Genomic DNA, 16,767 nt, shown 5'->3' on the forward strand with positions numbered 1-16,767 from the left:
CTATAGTAATAATTTGGTTTCCAAACTTTAAAATGCAACAATTTAGTACCCGAACTTTTGAAACGTGACAATCTAGTACCTGTCCTTAATGGATAGTCAATTATGTATATCATGTGACCTCATATGTAATTTAAGACTTTTAAAATGTCAAAATTACCCTTGAAAATAAAACACATTGTTCATTATCTCTTTCCTCAAGAACAAAAAGCTTGTGCTCTATTCTTTGGGTTTTGGTTTAGCTGGAGTTTTGTACATCTCCTCCAATACACCCTTTGTTCTTTTAGGAAAGTCTTTAAAAACCTTGTATAGATTTTCCTACCTTTACTTTCCTTTCCCTACATTTTCCTTCAAACCAAATATACCCTTAATGAAAGTTAACCTTTTCTCTTTCAATAAAACAAAAAAAGAAAAGAAAAAATATAATCCGCACATATTTACCATTACATATCCTTAAAGTAAAAGCCAAAGTGAAAAATAAAAAGAAAGGTTATTGTGGCTGATGCTGACGGTGGATTGGCATTGTGTTCAATCCCAATAGCCATATCAGCCCTATACCTAATCTTGTGTCTTTTAAACACATGGCAATGGCTTTTCAACCACAAAGTTTCATGAAGGCATGAATGGAGGGACAGGAAATCGCAGATTCCCTTTGAGCTCCAAGCTTACCATACTGAAGATTCCCAATTAAGTCGGGGCACTAGCTATGGTGGGTCTACCATGGATGCACCTTTATCATTATTAATTTTTATCAGTGTTCAGTATCACTAAAATTGATTTCTATAATGTGCCTTTATTACGTTATCACTGTCTAATTACATGATCATTAATTCAATATTAAGTATCATTAAAATTGGTTTTCCTTATGCAATGTGGAGATACGATTAGTATTATTAAGATGAAAGAACCGTAACTCGGTCTGATAAAATTAAAAAGAAAGATAAAAAGCTAAAAAAAGCCGCATATTTCAACAACATAATGAATCCATGGATGATGATCGAACACGAAAAGAATGCATCGTTAAAGTAAAGTGCCGAAAATCAATTTGAAACTTCTTTGTAGTGTCGAATGATCAAAACCCGTTTCAAATTTAATCCTAATTGTTTGTTACAATTTCAATACTTCAAAATCCACCTCGAATAACACCATAATAGAAATAAACGAATGTCATTAAAAATCTGGCAAAAAGACAAAAGTGTCTTGATACTTGAGAGAGAGATAAAAGTTTGTCCCATGGATGAAAGAATTGGTGGTTGTTCTGATTTTAATGGATGGTTGATAAAAAAAAGTTATATAACACTTTAAGGGCATTCATGTCTTTTTATATATCACTTAACATCTGGTTAATGTTAGGTATTAGATTATCGCATTTTAAAGTTTGGGGGTCAATTTGTCACTCGAGCCAAAGTAGAGGGTACTAATCGAGAATTTATCCTTAATAATTGTTAGATGTTATGTGAAATGACACTAATATCCTTTGAGTTTGAATAAGCAAGTAAAACATAATTTGAAATGGCCAAAATAGCCATGTTTAAATTCATTTTCTTTACAATTGAGCACCACTGTTCTCTTTGTGCCCTAACCTTTATGCCTAAAAACCAATGCTTCCCATCGGAAAAGTTGTACAGAAAAATGTTGCAAAATAAGATGATGTTGTTACGGAAAAGAGGGCTTTAGATAACGTCGTTGTAATCATTTTTTTTTTTTTAAATTATTCAATCCATAACAAGGGGGTTAGACTGTCATTGTTGCGAGAGAAGATGAATAATTCTTGTTGTTGTTGATGAAGACAGTCAAAGTAAATAATTTTTTTTAAAAAAAGTATAATACAAATAAGGGTATGAATTGACAATTGGTGGGAGCTCAAGTACTTAGTAGTTCGGGGGCATTCTTTTTTTGGATTTTGAGTGGGGGAAAGTTAGTCAATGGAATTTTGGTTTCATTGACCAAGAATCTCATATTCTTTTTTTAGATTTATGTGGGAATTAAGGAAAATTTATTTTATTGGGTATCACTTATTCATCTTTTAGGTGAATAAATAATTGTCACTTAGGGGGAAAGTTGCCAACACTTGAATGGGACAACAGTGCCCCTTTTAATAATGAAATTTTATGGATAAAATGGTCATTGCTTTATTTACATGAGAAATAAAAAAAAAAAAGGGTAAATGCACTTACCCGGATAAGTGTAAGAAAAACTTATCCAAATAACTATGTTTACTCAGGTAAATAACTTATGAAAAGCAAACAAGGCCTTAGTAGTATATTTTGAAGTTTGGGTGCTAGAATGAGACTAGCCCCAAAGGCCCAAAACACACATCACGTCACGTGCCCAAAATAACTTATGAAGTGTTCTCGGTTGGAGTTGAGTGTTTGTTTTTCAATATTTAGGGTGGTTGATTATGTTACAAGTACTTATAATTAATTTTCCCAAAACTATATGGGGTAAAATACAAGAACTTCCCCTAAAATTTATGACAATCATAAAAACCTCCCTTATAGTTTTATTTTAACAAAAACCTCTCTTGAACTTTTAAAGATCTTGACAAAAACCTCCATTCCATCAATGACTCAGACAAAAAACTGATAAAATTATGAAATTGCCACTAATTAATTGTAAGAGAATCAATAAAATATTTCAAAATGTTGGAATTACCCCTGCTTCCCCTTCTTCTTGCAATAGAAGGGAACTACGTGGTTTTTTCTTCTTCTTTTCCTTTGTCCCCTTCCTCTTCTATCAAGTCAATTGAGTTGGAGCAACCGAAGGGACTGTTCATCTTCTTCACGGTGGTAGCGAGAGAGAATAAGTCTTCTCTACAAAGAAGCTAGAGAACCATATTTGCATCACAAAAAGATATTCTGATGAAGGTTGTTGTACTTCTTAGAAAGGACCATGTTTTCATGAATCAAGCATTTCCTTTTTCTTCTCGTTACACAATTGAAAATTTAATAATAAATATAGAAAAAAATTCCCTCATGAATTGACTTCAATTTCCTTGCTTTTGATCCCCTAAGAATCGTTGGGCAATGCTATTAGGCCAAAGGTACATGCAAGGAATTTCTATGAAGCTCGGCAATCTATCTCAACGTTCAAAGTATTAACAAGTATCGACCGATACGTATCGTGTCGGTAGTTTCCCAATATGCCCCTATAGGGGTTGTATCGGGTTAGACCACAGTTCAGAGGGTAGCCAAGGCTTAAACCAATCCCTCTAAATTAATTTAAAAAAATAAATAAAACTTTAAAAAAGTATCGATACACCTTACTGGCATATTGGCCTGTATCGATACTTTGAACCTTGATCTATCCAACTCCAAATTAACCAGTCAGAAGTTTATTGAGAGATGAACACTGGTTGATTTGCACAAGTTGTGTAATGCAAGCTGCTGCCAAACAGGATGGCATTCAACTTTGTTCATAGCAGGCGGCACCTTCACATATTTTATCAGGTCCTCCAGCTTCTTTGTAGAGAAGTTGCTCACCCGATTCACCTTGCTTGCCTTGATGCAAATAAGCCCTCCATTACAGTCCACGTCTCTGAAAGGCATAGAGAAACCATGACTTCCAAATCAAACCCACGAGATCACAGCTTGGTCTGAAATGGCCAATGTATCGCAGTAGTAAAACCCTCAAAGGATGAGAGGACCAAAACACTACAATTCTTAAACGAACACAAAGAAGATTAACAATGCCTTTCCGTTGCTCCAACTCAATGCAAGAGAGAGAAGAAGAAGAAAAAGAATAAGAAGTCAACAAGAAAAACCAGTGAAAGGGGAGATTGGGGGAAAGATTTCATGCTGTTCCCTTGTTGCGAGAGGAAGGGGTAGTAGGGGCAACCCTAACATTTTAAAATATTTTATTGATTCCCTGACAATTAATAAGGGGCAATTTCGCAATTTTATCAGTTTCCGTCTGCATCACTGGCGGAAGGGAGGTTTTGGTCGAAATCTTTTAAAAGTTTAGGACAGGTTTTATGATGGTCAGAAACTTGAAGGGAGGTTTTTTTTTATTTTACGCTAACCATATTGAGACCGAAGAAGCGAAGCGAGCGGGGGATCTTCCCCCTCTACTCCTCTAGTCCATATTTTGTTGAGTTCCATTGCTGGGTTTCTTTGCTTCTTGTTTTCCGGCCAAACAACCAAGGAAAAAAAACCCTCGGTTACTTTACTTGAGCAGAAGTGCTGCAGATAGTCCGGTGTCCGAGTTGTCTCTTTTACTCTTACACAACGATTGGTAGAAGCACATGAGCCGCTACGACAGCCGGTCCGGCGACCCGGGTTTGTACCGTGACCGGAAAAGGTGACTATCTCTATCTCTCTGGAGCCAGGAGCGGAGGCAGATTTCTTTTTATTTGTCCTTTTTTTCACATTTCTTGTTATTTGCTTTTTAACTAGCAGTGATTCCGGTTTTGGAAGTGGTGGAGGTGGCGGCGGAGCTGCGAGTTATGGAAGCGGTGGCCGTTCGTCATTGTCAGGCAACAGGGAATACGATAGTGGTGGGCCGCCCAGCAAGCAGGGCCTCGATGGGTTAACCCATTTCGAGAAGAATTTCTATATTGAGTCTGCGTCTGTGGCGGCGATGACCGAGAGTGAAGTTGGGGAGTACCGCCAACGGAGACAGATTACGGTTGAGGGCCGAGACGTTCCCAAGCCGGTCCAGGACTTTCGCGACGTAGGGTTTCCAGGTACTTTTATTTGTTTGAGCGGAAATGCCCCTTACCATTCATTTGATCTCGAAATCATTTGCTAATTGCAATGCTGATAGTCTGATACTTCTCTTGTGCATTGGGAATGTAATTGGTTTGTAACATTACGAGTCTGGAATTACTTGCGGAAGGTCCTCGAATCTATTTTTTAGCTACTACACTATAGCATTGATTCCTAATGAGTAATGATAATACAAGCAAAGTAGATATCTCAGTTTGAGATTAACGTGTTATTCTTACTAAATTCAAAAGCTAGTAAGTTGGGAGTTTCGTGCTATATTCCTTCTCTTATTTCAATCTTGACCCTCTTGTTCTAGAGCATTGCTGGCTAATGCTTCAATTGTCTGCATTTCCTCTAAAACTTCTTCAATTTTTTAATCTTCAAGGAAGCTTTACTTTTTTAAATAATAAATAAAATTCATTAAAAATGAAAAAAAAAGAGAGAATACAAATTCTGGGACAACTAATAAGTGATAAGGTATCTTCTTACGCAAAGCAAAAGATCCCTCTCACAACCACACCCCTAATAAAGCATAAGGTCAACAGGACCCACCAAACCACTCGGGAAAACAAGAAGTACTACCAACAAGACTCAACACCATGACCACGGCAACACAACATAACACTTGGAAAACTAGGGCAGGTTTTAAGTTTCCAGGAAAACGTTCAGAATCTAATACATCCAGTTATTTGCTTTGTGAAAAAGTAAAACTCCACTGAGTTGATTTTCATTTCTTGGAATCTAAATTTGGAGAACCCTAGTGTTGAGCAGGTTTATCAAATTCCTCTTTAAAGTTGAAATTATCTGCTTTTAATCTTTGAGAAAGGTTCACTGTTCATGGGGTGGACTTCATGGATTAGGGAACTTGGTACATTGGGGTTACTGGTCAGTTTGGCTTTGTAAACAATCCTTAGTTTATCAACTCCACTGGGCTCATAGAGGAAAGGCAATACAGGACTTTAGACTACTATGCTATTGTTACTTTTTTTGGACAAATAGAAAGATTATTGTATTATATTACTGTGAAAAGAGGGCAAGGCGCCCTCCAAAAGATGTACAAAAATCTATACGAGTATCACTATAGCATGTATGGTGATGTACAAAATTAATTGAAAACCAATTGAGATCCAATCATTTGAAATTCTACTGTTACTAAATTTGAAATACATAATAAAATACTTATTGAAACAAGACATATAAAAATGAATTTAACTGTAAAACAACATAATGAACCGTAGAAATAATAGTGTTATGTATGTTTGGAGGTTGAGCTGTGTATGCCTCACCCTGTTCTCCTTACGGGGAGATTCATATGTATGGTACCTTAGCTTCTGAATTGAGAAAGTTCAAGATCTGTTGGTGAAAAAGGAATTGATATAAGCGAGAGAAATTATTATATTGATACCTTTTGCTTGTATGGCTGTGTATAAAATGGGCATTTAAACTTGGCAAGCATAGTTATCAAGGCAACACCTAGGCGATAAGGTGCTCATGGAGGGTTGCCTTTCTTAACCGTCAAGATATTTTATACAGTGCTCTTGGATACTTTTATATTCTTAACTTTTTTAGATTAAAATAAAAAAAAATAGACATTATTAAACTAAAGTATTCAGTTTAAGTTTAAATACTAGTGCTTTTAATTATTTTTCTCATTTGTTAGGGTTCAATCAACATGTATACTTCCATGAACCCTTGAAGACTTCAAAACATGAACCGATAACAATGGAAGAACACGAAATTTTACCTAATCAGCACATATTGATTATTTTTCTTCTTCTTCTTCTTCTTCTTCTTCTTCTTCTTCTTTCACCCTTTCTTTATACAATCATCCTTTCTTTTCTTTTTTCCTTTTCCTCTTTTCCAGTTTTCCTAGGACAAAAATAGTGGATCAACCCTTTCTATTTCCTGAAAATTCTTTTCTTCCTTCCATTTTTCCATGAATATGTTGATTTTTTTTTTCTGTTTTAAATGAAGTCTATACATTTTTTATAAAGATTGTAGACAAATGAAGTTTATACATTTTCCTAGGACAAATGATTGCCATTTGTTATGGAACTTAGGGATTGCCCTAGGATTCATGGTTTTTATTCAAAAACCCCATCGCCTGGGTTGGGTTGGACCCGAACCGATGGGCCAGTTTGGGTTCCTGATATATATTGTCCCGATTCTTATCGGTTTGGAACCGGTTCCACCCAATCCCTAACTGATTCAGACCCAACCCAAGCTATATACATATTAAATGTCTAATATATTAAATAAATTAATATCATATATAATATTTTTAGTAGATTTATTATAATCAGGTCCATCGGGTCAGACCTGATTGTCCCAAGAACTGACTGGTTCGGCTCTGGGGTCTAATACTATAGACCCTATTGGGTCCAGTTCGGTTCTGTGTCTTTAGCATTTCTTATTGGGTCGGTTCTGGTTCTACCTGGACCCAACCCAGACCCGACCTCTTGACAGCCCTACAAGAAACACACACTTTTAGTACAATTTATTTCAATCGTCTTTTAAGCCATATACTTGTAATCCATTCGTCTAGAGTATGTTTCTTGGGAACTTAGCTATAGGAACTTATTTATTCAAATACTTAGATAAGGTAAACTTCCGAGCATTTTCATTTGACATTCTTGGATCCATTTTTATCTCTTTTTGTGTTGTCTGGATCTGGATGGGAGTGATAACTACAACATACTCAACTTCAGATTATGTCATGCAAGAAGTTCTGAAGGCTGGCTTTGTTGAACCTACTCCTATTCAATCTCAAGGGTGGCCCATGGCTTTAAAGGGCCGTGATCTCATTGGTATTGCTGAAACAGGATCTGGAAAGACGCTTGCCTATCTACTGCCTGCTATTGTCCACGTTAATGCACAACCATTTCTAGGTTTAAGTGTTTCTTCCTTATTCTTTTATGTCATTCTTCTTCTTTTTCTTCTTCAAAAAAAATCTTTTATATCATTAGCATGGTTCTTCTGTATTTCTATTATTTGATAGTTGGCATAAATTTTCTTCTCTTTCTATATTTTCAGCTCCTGGAGATGGTCCTATTGTCTTAGTTTTAGCCCCAACACGTGAACTTGCTGTCCAAATACAACAAGAAGCCACCAAGTTTGGGGCATCATCTAGGATTAAGAATACCTGTATATATGGTGGGGTTCCAAAAGGACCTCAAGTTCGTGATCTTCAGAAAGGTAGATTACTGTTACAATTAAGATAATCCAGCTAACATACAATCTGGTTCTTCTAGTTGTGTTGTGTATCGGATCTAGACATCCCAGGAAACTTGGGGTGTAGATGGGGTCAGTGTTCTTCTCACTGCCTTCTATTGGCGGGGCAAGTTTCAGCTTAAAACTACTTGCCATGTGACTGAAATGAGCGTTCTTTGGGATATTTCTCAGATTAAAATATTAAAACCCCACATGGCTGTATGACTTGGGAAAAGCTCCACTCTTGGTATGGGGCTGATTGGATGAATGAACTCTTAAGCCAATCCAGAGGGTTCCTTATCCAATAGACGGTTCTGTGCAGCAACTAAATTTGTCGAAAGGTCCAAAATAAGTTGGATCCCTGCTTGATCTGTCTGTGAAAAAAAGAATACAATTTGGTCCTTGTGAACTTAAAAGCTATTGATGGAAATACATTCTGTTCTCTGTTTTCCTATTTAGGTGTTGAAGTCGTAATTGCTACACCTGGAAGGCTCATTGATATGTTAGAATCCCATCATACAAACTTGCGAAGGGTCACCTACCTTGTTCTGGATGAGGCAGATAGAATGCTAGACATGGGTTTTGAGCCTCAGATTAGAAAGATTGTCTCTCAGGTGTGCTTATTTTTCCTTTATTTTCTTTACCGTGCAGAATGTCTAATGTCTTGATCTTACTTGCTTTACATCCTAATTATTAGAAAAACATTTGGACTAAAGTCACTAGTGAGTTTCAATTGCTAGGATGCCATTGAATTGTTCTTTTTTGTCATTATATTGTGAAAACTACAAATATGAATGCGGTCACATTGTTGAACCCTACTTGTTTTTTTTTTTATTAGCAAGAAATTTATTGTATTAATTAATTATAAGATAACAGTACAGTTTGATGACCATAAAGTCATCCCAAGTAATGTTTGCTAGGTTACATAGAAGCCCAAAACAACTGTTGCCTTTCTTCTCTTTGTTTAGCAAGGGAATCAGTTAGTCCATTTGCACTCCTACGTACCCACTTGAAATTAGCATTTAGTTCTTTTGCAATCCTTTCAACTTCCCTGTAAACATTCTTAAGAGTCCAAGGGATATGTTTGTTACATCTTGCCCAAGAAATAACTATTTTTAAATCCCCTTCTACTTCCATCTGTCTGAAACCCAATTGCTTTTCCAACTGGAGACCATGTAGATGTAGTAGAGCCAACAATTCAGCCTTCACAGAATTAGCTGTTCCAATTGGTCCTGAATAAATAGCTAATATCTTGCCCTCCAAATTTCTAATTGCCCCACCACTTCCTGCCATACTTGGGTTGCCTAAGGAGCTTCCATCAAAGTTCAACTTTACTTTGCTGCCTTGTGGGGGTTTCCACTCCATTCTTATTCTTTTTTTTTTCTCTAGAGGACTGTGCTACTTCCTTCCATGCCCTTAGGATATTATTAATTGTTGAACCCCACTTGTTTATGGTCAGCTAGATGGATCCCTGGTTCCTCAAGATTTTAAAATGGATTTTGATGGTAGACTGGCTGGGATGGGAGGAGTCTTTTCCATGCATAATGGATCATATCTTTTTCACCATTCCTGATTGCTCCTTTAGAGAGGTGGGTTCTAACAATGGTGGAAGTTATTGTCTTACTCCAGTTACTTCGGATTGGAAGGCTAAGAACTATCTCTTTGGTTAAGGGAGAGTCAAGCATGCCATCATGTGGGCAAAGAATCCATTTGGCATTAGCTTATCATATCAGGGATGCAAAACTTTTGGTTAAGGAATTTCCAGGTTCTCTTAGAATCCAAGGGAAGACAATATTATCGTCAACTAGCTAGAAATAGGGTTGGCTGGTTGGTAGAGAGGATTGTATAGTGGCAACTGTCTTTTTTTGAGAAAAGGTAGGGTATATTTTCATTAATGGAGCAAAAAGAGGGAATAATCCCTATACAGTGACATGCTGTACACATATAAAGCAACTTTCTGTCATTATGAAGTTATTCTGGGGACTTTTCCTCTAGTTCCCCCTTTTGTTTGTCCTGTAACGATTAATGAAATACTCCAGTTTTGTCAGGATTTAAGAAAGTCATACCATAGCCTCCCAAATAATTATTATCATCATTCAAAATCTTTTATTTACTGCTTCAATCAACTTTCTTTTTTGGCCATTGACCCTTCCCTCATTCTTTGAGTTCCTTCAAGATGTTCCAATCTACTTATTGTTACTGCTGCCATCATTGATTATCTTAGGACATGATCCAACCACTTAAGTTGACTAATTGACTCTGTCTTTTTGACACCTAATGGTCTATCTTGAAAGTTTCACATTAATGTATTCCTTTTTAATCTTCTCTTCCTAGTTTTGCCACTCACCCATCTAAGCATCCTTATCATGGATCCACTGATTTAGTGCATGCATCCTTTCTTGATTGCTCAATATTTTATGGATGTGTTACAACTCTTAGTTGTTCCCAAGTTTTGGGGGTAAAAACAACTTATAAAACTTCAAAATGGTATCTTTCAAGAATAGCAAAGCTTGTTGAACTTATTGCAGTGAATAATGATGGAAGTGGTAGATAAATTTTTCTCCCAGGTGATTATATCTAATTATTCTAACCTCACTAGAATTGTAGCTTTCAATTGGGAGGTTTATTGTGAAAAAATCAACACTTGTGACCTGTTACTGAAAAGGAGACCTCACTCATGCTTTTCTCCCCATTGGTGTATTTTTTGCAAGGCAAATGGTAAATCCTCCTTTCACTTACTAATCCCCTACCTTTTTGCTACTGGTATTTGGGATTGCTTTCTTGCTTTGTTTGGTTGCAGGTAGACCCCTCCTTCCAATATGTCAAGCCTCTTTGCTCCCACTTCATTTGTTTGGCTGAAGAAGAGAGAGTCATGTGGAGAAGTATAAGAGCTGCAGTAACCTGGACGCTTTGGGAAGAAAGAAATGCAAGAATTTTCCCTTGAAGGGGAAAGGAATAAGGAGGCTTTCATAGAATGCATAATCATTAGAGTTGTTCATTAGCTAAAGCCGTATTCAGATTTCTCAGTGGATGAATTCTATGGAAAGTGGCTAATTCATCATCTTTAAAACTTGGTGTTAGTGTGTCTTGGACACCGTTGATTGAGGGATACATAAAATTGAACTTTGATGGCAGGAGTAGGGGGGATCCAGGCCTCTCAATTGTAGGTAGCTTGTTCAGAAATGAGTTAGGTCAGGTGATGGTACTTCTCAGGTCCAATTGGCATCGGGATTCATTGAGGGCTGAAGTCATGATGGTTGTGGAAGGAGCAGTCAAAGCAAAGGAGTTAGATGTACACAAGCTGATTACAGAAGGGGATTCTCAACTGGTGGTTAAGTGGCTACAAAATAAAGGGAATGACCTATGGATGTACAAAAATGAGTTAAAGAAGATTAAATGGATAACTTAACTAGGAGTATGAATATTAGAAATTTAGAATTCAATGGGTCCAAAGGACAGCTAATAGCATGGTTGATGCTTTGGAAAAATGTCTTTTATCTTATCTTTAATAAACGAAAGTTACAGTTATTAATAAAAAAATACTAATTATTCTGACATGTAAATTTATTATCAAGTAAGTCCTTATGTTGAAAGGACAAAATTTCAATCGAGGCACCATAGCAATGAGAACCATGATCTTTGGGTTTGGGCAAAACTTTTCACCATTAAAAGCTAAGAGTATCATTGCTCGTTCTTGTAAATGTTCAACTCCTATTACCCCCTGCTTTGCCAGTGATTCATCTATGTTGTTTCCTGTACGATGTATGCCCTTGCTCTTGAATCCTTATGTTGAAGGGAAAAATTTTCAATTAAGGCACCATAGCAATGAGAACCATGATCTTTTGGTCTAGGAAAAATTTTTCATCATCAAAAGCTGAGTAAGAGTGCCATAGCTCATTCACTAGAAATAGATGACTCTTCTAGTAAACCCTCTAATTTATATATTCCTTATTGGTGTTTTAGTTAGATTATAAATATTTGACCTCCTAATTGGATCTTTTTCATGAATTTCTTATGAACTAAAAGAACAAGTCTTGTCAAGGTTCAAAGTATTGACACATATCGGGCTGTATCGGCTGATAAGTATCGTATCGGGAGCTTCCCGATACGCCCCTACAGAGGGTGTATCGGGGTTTCGGTCGGTTCATGAGGTGGATGGACATTAAACTGGCTCCTCTGAACCAGATTTGAAAAAAAAAAAAAACTAAAAAAAAAGCTATCGAAGCATCAACGATACTGCCCAATACGCCTCTGCCAGCATATCGGGTGTATCGATATTTTGAACCTTGAGTCTTATAGAGTCTATATAGGATGTTTTTATTCTTCTATTTCTTATCCCAATATATGGGGATTTCTGTAAATTGCTGAGGAGTTGGTGCCTTGTTTTTCAATGTATTTTGGATTCAAGAAATGTGCCACTCTCATAAATCATCATCACCTGCCTAATTTACCTAATTGGTGTTGGCAGCATGACCATGTGGGCCCTATTTAGCTGATAAAAAATAAAGGGAAAAAAAAAAAGAAATTGGACCTTGTTTGCAGCCATAAAGGTAAATGCGTCTTTACCATCTCCTTGATCTCAACTGTTGCATACCTGATGTTCAGCTTGAATGAAGGCATCTCTAGCCTCTCAACATTTCCAATGAAGTGCTTTTTTAGTGAACCCTTGGCTTTTTTATTTATAAATATTAACAATTGTTTACATGGATGCTCCTCTGAAATGTGGCTGTCTCCAACCTTGTATAGTTGTACCATGGTCATGAATCAGGCAAGTTCAGACAACCTGATGCATGTGTCCCCATTGATATTTTACTGAGTTACTCCAGAGACCAATTGTTACATGTGAGTTTCACATTGTTTGCATGCTTCTAGGGTATTTTTGGCTCACAAAACAGAGTGTCTTGGCTAAATAGAATCCATGATTTGGTGAACAACTTGGTTCTGAAGTGGTCCAAACATTTTACCTTTGTGAATGCTTATTTTGGTCTTGTATAATGTTCATGAGATAGCAACAGCATCTAGCAGAAAATCATCAAATCTCAGGAAATTTTTACTGATTTATGGTCATATTTGATGGATAGATACTCCTATGTGGAAAAAGAAGGAAACAATCACGGTATTAACTTTCTGTGAAAACAAAATCTGATCCTTGGATTTGGTTGACATGACATCCTGAACTATTTGTCCTGAGAGTTGTGGTTCTTAATATCTTTTCCTTGTACAGATTCGCCCAGATCGTCAAACTTTGTATTGGAGTGCTACTTGGCCCAAGGAGGTTGAACAGCTCGCCAGGTCGTTTCTTTACAATCCATACAAGGTGAAACCCTTACACCCTAACCTAGGATGGTAGAATATGATTGTCATCTACTGGGTCTCCATCTTGAATTCCAGGCATACTAATTAATTAATTGCCTTCCATTTGTTTTGGTGCAGGTAGTCATTGGTTCTCAAGATCTGACAGCAAACCGTGCAATACGCCAGATTGTGGAGATCGTTTCGGAGAATCAGAAATATAACAAGTAGGGCAAAAAATATATTTGCTGGTTCCATCTGGTTTTCGACGTATGCATGAGCCCTTACTGATTGTGTTAATAATTTTAGATTGGTGAAGCTGCTGGAGGATATCATGGATGGCAGCCGAATTCTTATATTCATGGATACCAAGAAAGGATGTGACCAGACCACAAGGCAGCTTCGGATGGATGGTTGGCCTGCTCTGTCAATTCATGGAGATAAGAGTCAGGCAGAGAGGGATTGGGTCCTCTCAGAGTTCAAGGCTGGCAAGAGTCCGATTATGACTGCAACAGATGTTGCAGCACGTGGTTTGGGTATGTGTAGTGTTTGCATTGGTTGTGGCAAAGGATCTATGTTGCTATTAATGTTCTATCAGCTATTCTTCAATATTTTATGTATAAAAACATTTTATAAAATATAATGTATTTTGAAAATAAACTAGAATACTATTATTGGCATTCTGAAAAGATTAGCAGTCATTATTTTTAACCATGCATCTATAACCTATTATTTATATTTGAGCAAGTTCATCTCATAGGTGTGTGCCTTGACTCAAGTTAGATAGTGCATGGATGAGATTTTTTCACTGGAAGCCATTCTCCTATTCACTGTATATATGACTTGGGGGGCTGTTTGATAACAGCTGAATTGGCCGAAGCATATGACTTATTACTTTGTCTTGTCTTTTAGTGGATGAAATAATTTAATAATTAATTATTTGAGTATATAGTAATCAACCTAACTTCAGTTTCAGCCATTGAAGAGCTCACAACCTCCTTTAAAGCCAAAGCAATAAGCCATTTCAGTTCAGCCACTTCATCTGTTATCAGATGGCCCATTAGACAGACAGATATTGTTGGTGTTGAACTCTTTATAAACTGATATTGGACATGTGTATACAGTTTATTTTAGTACAATAGCTGAAGTGTTGAATAGCTGCTATACCTGATACTCCTGTGGATCATCTGCTAATATAGCAGATGCTCAACTCTATTCAGCCTTAATCCCATTGGGATTGGATTTATGAACCTTGTCCTGTCAGTGTGCTCCATTAAGAGCCATGTTTTGTCAAATTGGCTGTCCTTGGATTATTTAATACCATTTGGCCCATTTTTTATTTGGTCTGCTTTTTTTCTCTTTCTTGCACCAAGTCATTCCTTATAAGTGGTGACAAAATGTATGTCATGGAATTGTCTAAATCCAAATTTCCCTTATTTTGTCACCAATTGGAGCCACTCATAAGCCCTCTCAAATGTGATGTTTCTATAGTCTTGCCATTCATCCATCCCAGCTATACTCATTTTTTCAACATATTGTTGATTGCCAATCACATGTTTTAAAATAAGAAAAAATGAAAACAAAAATCTAGATTGGTAGAAATAAGCATCAGCATCATGTGGCATGACAATACTTTCAGACAAAGTATATTATTTAAACTGGATTTCTCAGTTTCAATAAATATGCCAATGACCCAGTAGTTGAGATGGTCAGTTGGCATCCCTCCTAATAGGAGGCACAGGATCAAACCTGCGGAACTGCAGGCTCTTCGTGGTATGATCAGTGGGCCTCATATTCACCCTGCTTTGTCACCACCCCTGATACCTCTATACTGTGTGTAGTAACTAATACCAAGAAAAACAAATTCAATAAACACATTTTTTCACCCCTGCTCATTTCTGGTCATGCTAGCAGATGTGAAAGACGTAAAATATGTGATAAATTATGATTTTCCGGGATCTTTGGAGGATTATGTCCACCGCATTGGCCGAACAGGTAGGGCTGGGGCCAAAGGAACAGCATATACTTTCTTTACAGCTGCAAATGCCAGATTCGCCAAGGAACTTATTACCATCCTTGAAGAAGCTGGACAAAAAGTCAGTCCAGAACTGGCTGCAATGGGACGTGGTGCACCTCCTCCAGGTTAGTCACACCAAGTTACTTTTCTTTCTTTCATCTTTTGTGTGTGTGTGTGTGTGATAAGGGCCAAGTCGGATCATATACAAACACAGCTACTACTATGTTGTCTAGTATTGTTCACAAAGAAGAATGTGGTGCAGCTACATGCATCACATACTCTAATTCATAATTACCAATCATTAGTTCATCTATCTTGACCATCTAGTTCAAGACCTTGTCTGAAAACAATGCCAACTAGACTTGGTTCAATTACTTGACATTGGGTTTTTCAGAACGTCTGGTTATATTTTGGGCTGTGATCCATCAATCGAACAATTCAAACTGATGATTCTGTGAACCATGTTACAGTTTATAGGTGGTTATGTATACTGTATTATGCAGCCAACCAAAGCTTGTGTGTTATATTTACTCTCTCTCTCTCATTCTTCTGGATGCATCATAAATATGATCTGTTGATCCTTCCCTGTTTGCTTTCATTCAGGTCATGGGGGCTTTCGTGATCGCGGGAGGGGTTTTGGTGGTGGTGGGCGGCCTTGGGGCTAATAGGTCAAGAGGAAATGAGTAGCTATGGACATCAAATAGGCTGATGGTCTGGTTGCTTCATTACCTCGGGCTTGTATTTTTGGTTTTACATTTACTAATTGATGGCGGATTCCTCAAGGCATGTAATAGCATTTTCTTGATGTCTCACTTGCATAACGCCATAACCAAGTTGACTTCAATTGCTGGAGGGTTGAGGTCGGAGCTTAAATGTCATGCCGGAGCTTATATTGCAGATTTTAAGATAGGAGAAGTACACCATCACTTTTTACACTGAAGGAAACAGTAGAGCAGGAGAATTTAATTATTTATTGATTTATTCCACTGTAAGAGTAGGATTGAATTAATTGGTAAATTTGAATGTTGAATTGTCGTGCCAAGGATAAATTTATCCCTGGTTTAAATACCATTTTCCGGGTGTGACGCTTATTTACATGGCATGTATGAAGACAACTGAAAGGTTAAAATTAGCCCAAAACCCATTATCAGCACGAAGTCCCTTCAGTGTTTTTGTCTTTTTTTTTTTTGTGTTTCAGGGAAACCATTATCACTTATTGCTTCTGATTGGGTACATACTTTTTTGCAGGTGGGACTGTCCAGAGAGAGAGAGAGAGAGTTTTTGGTAGAAAGCCATACCAATAAAAAAACTGTAGTAAACGTGTATATGATTTTCCCCTCCCTGGCTCCCTGAGGACTGAGCAAACAAAAATTCTGATACAACTCCAAAAGCCACCAGCTAGAACTATGAGGATTATCAAGAATCCAGCTCTTCTTACTACTTACCTACTCATTCGCCACTATTCAGAGCCCTATTAACATCCAAACTAGACAGAAAGGGGATAAAATTCACCATCAGAAATGTTATCAAGTCACCCATTTCCCA

General features: G+C 37.2%; 1 protein-coding gene across 6 annotated transcripts; it reads left to right on the forward strand.

Annotated features, from left to right (window-relative positions):
- The first annotated feature begins 3,326 nt into the window (after positions 1-3,326).
- Positions 3,327-16,708, forward strand: LOC148842358 (DEAD-box ATP-dependent RNA helicase 20-like). Of its 6 annotated transcripts, none has more exons than XR_016102963.1 (11): positions 3,327-4,296; positions 4,395-4,681; positions 7,412-7,591; positions 7,737-7,898; positions 8,373-8,527; positions 13,138-13,230; positions 13,347-13,432; positions 13,515-13,741; positions 15,120-15,347; positions 15,826-16,137; positions 16,471-16,708. XR_016102963.1 is itself a non-coding variant. In XM_088956873.1 (10 exons), exons 1-10 carry the CDS (start codon positions 4,241-4,243, stop codon positions 15,885-15,887), a joined length of 1,536 nt encoding a protein of 511 aa, XP_088812999.1. In that variant the 5' UTR covers positions 3,327-4,240; the 3' UTR covers positions 15,888-16,375. The 6 variants fall into 6 exon arrangements, 4 of the variants coding, with proteins under 4 accessions (XP_088812999.1, XP_088813001.1, XP_088812998.1 ...); XR_016102962.1 differs by having other exon boundaries at positions 3,980-4,296; positions 4,392-4,681; XM_088956873.1 differs by lacking the exon at positions 16,471-16,708 and having other exon boundaries at positions 15,826-16,375.
- Positions 16,709-16,767: the final 59 nt, after the last annotated feature.

This window comes from Nelumbo lutea, chromosome 8 (genome assembly GCF_056320005.1).
Source record: "Nelumbo lutea isolate HS-2025 chromosome 8, American lotus-T2T, whole genome shotgun sequence".
In the NCBI taxonomy this organism is placed as follows: Eukaryota; Viridiplantae; Streptophyta; class Magnoliopsida; order Proteales; family Nelumbonaceae; genus Nelumbo; species Nelumbo lutea.

What these genes read in the sequence shown, in the direction of transcription:
- LOC148842358 (XM_088956872.1), top strand. Translation starts at nt 4,241, where the DNA reads ATGAGCCGCTACGACAGCCGGTCCGGCGACCCGGGTTTGTACCGTGAC. An exon ending in AGTTCGTGATCTTCAGAAAG is followed by an intron (nt 7,899 to 8,372) that starts GTAGATTACTGT and finishes TTTCCTATTTAG; the next exon opens with GTGTTGAAGTCGTAATTGCT. An exon ending in ACGTGGTGCACCTCCTCCAG is followed by an intron (nt 15,348 to 15,825) that starts GTTAGTCACACC and finishes GCTTTCATTCAG; the next exon opens with GTCATGGGGGCTTTCGTGAT.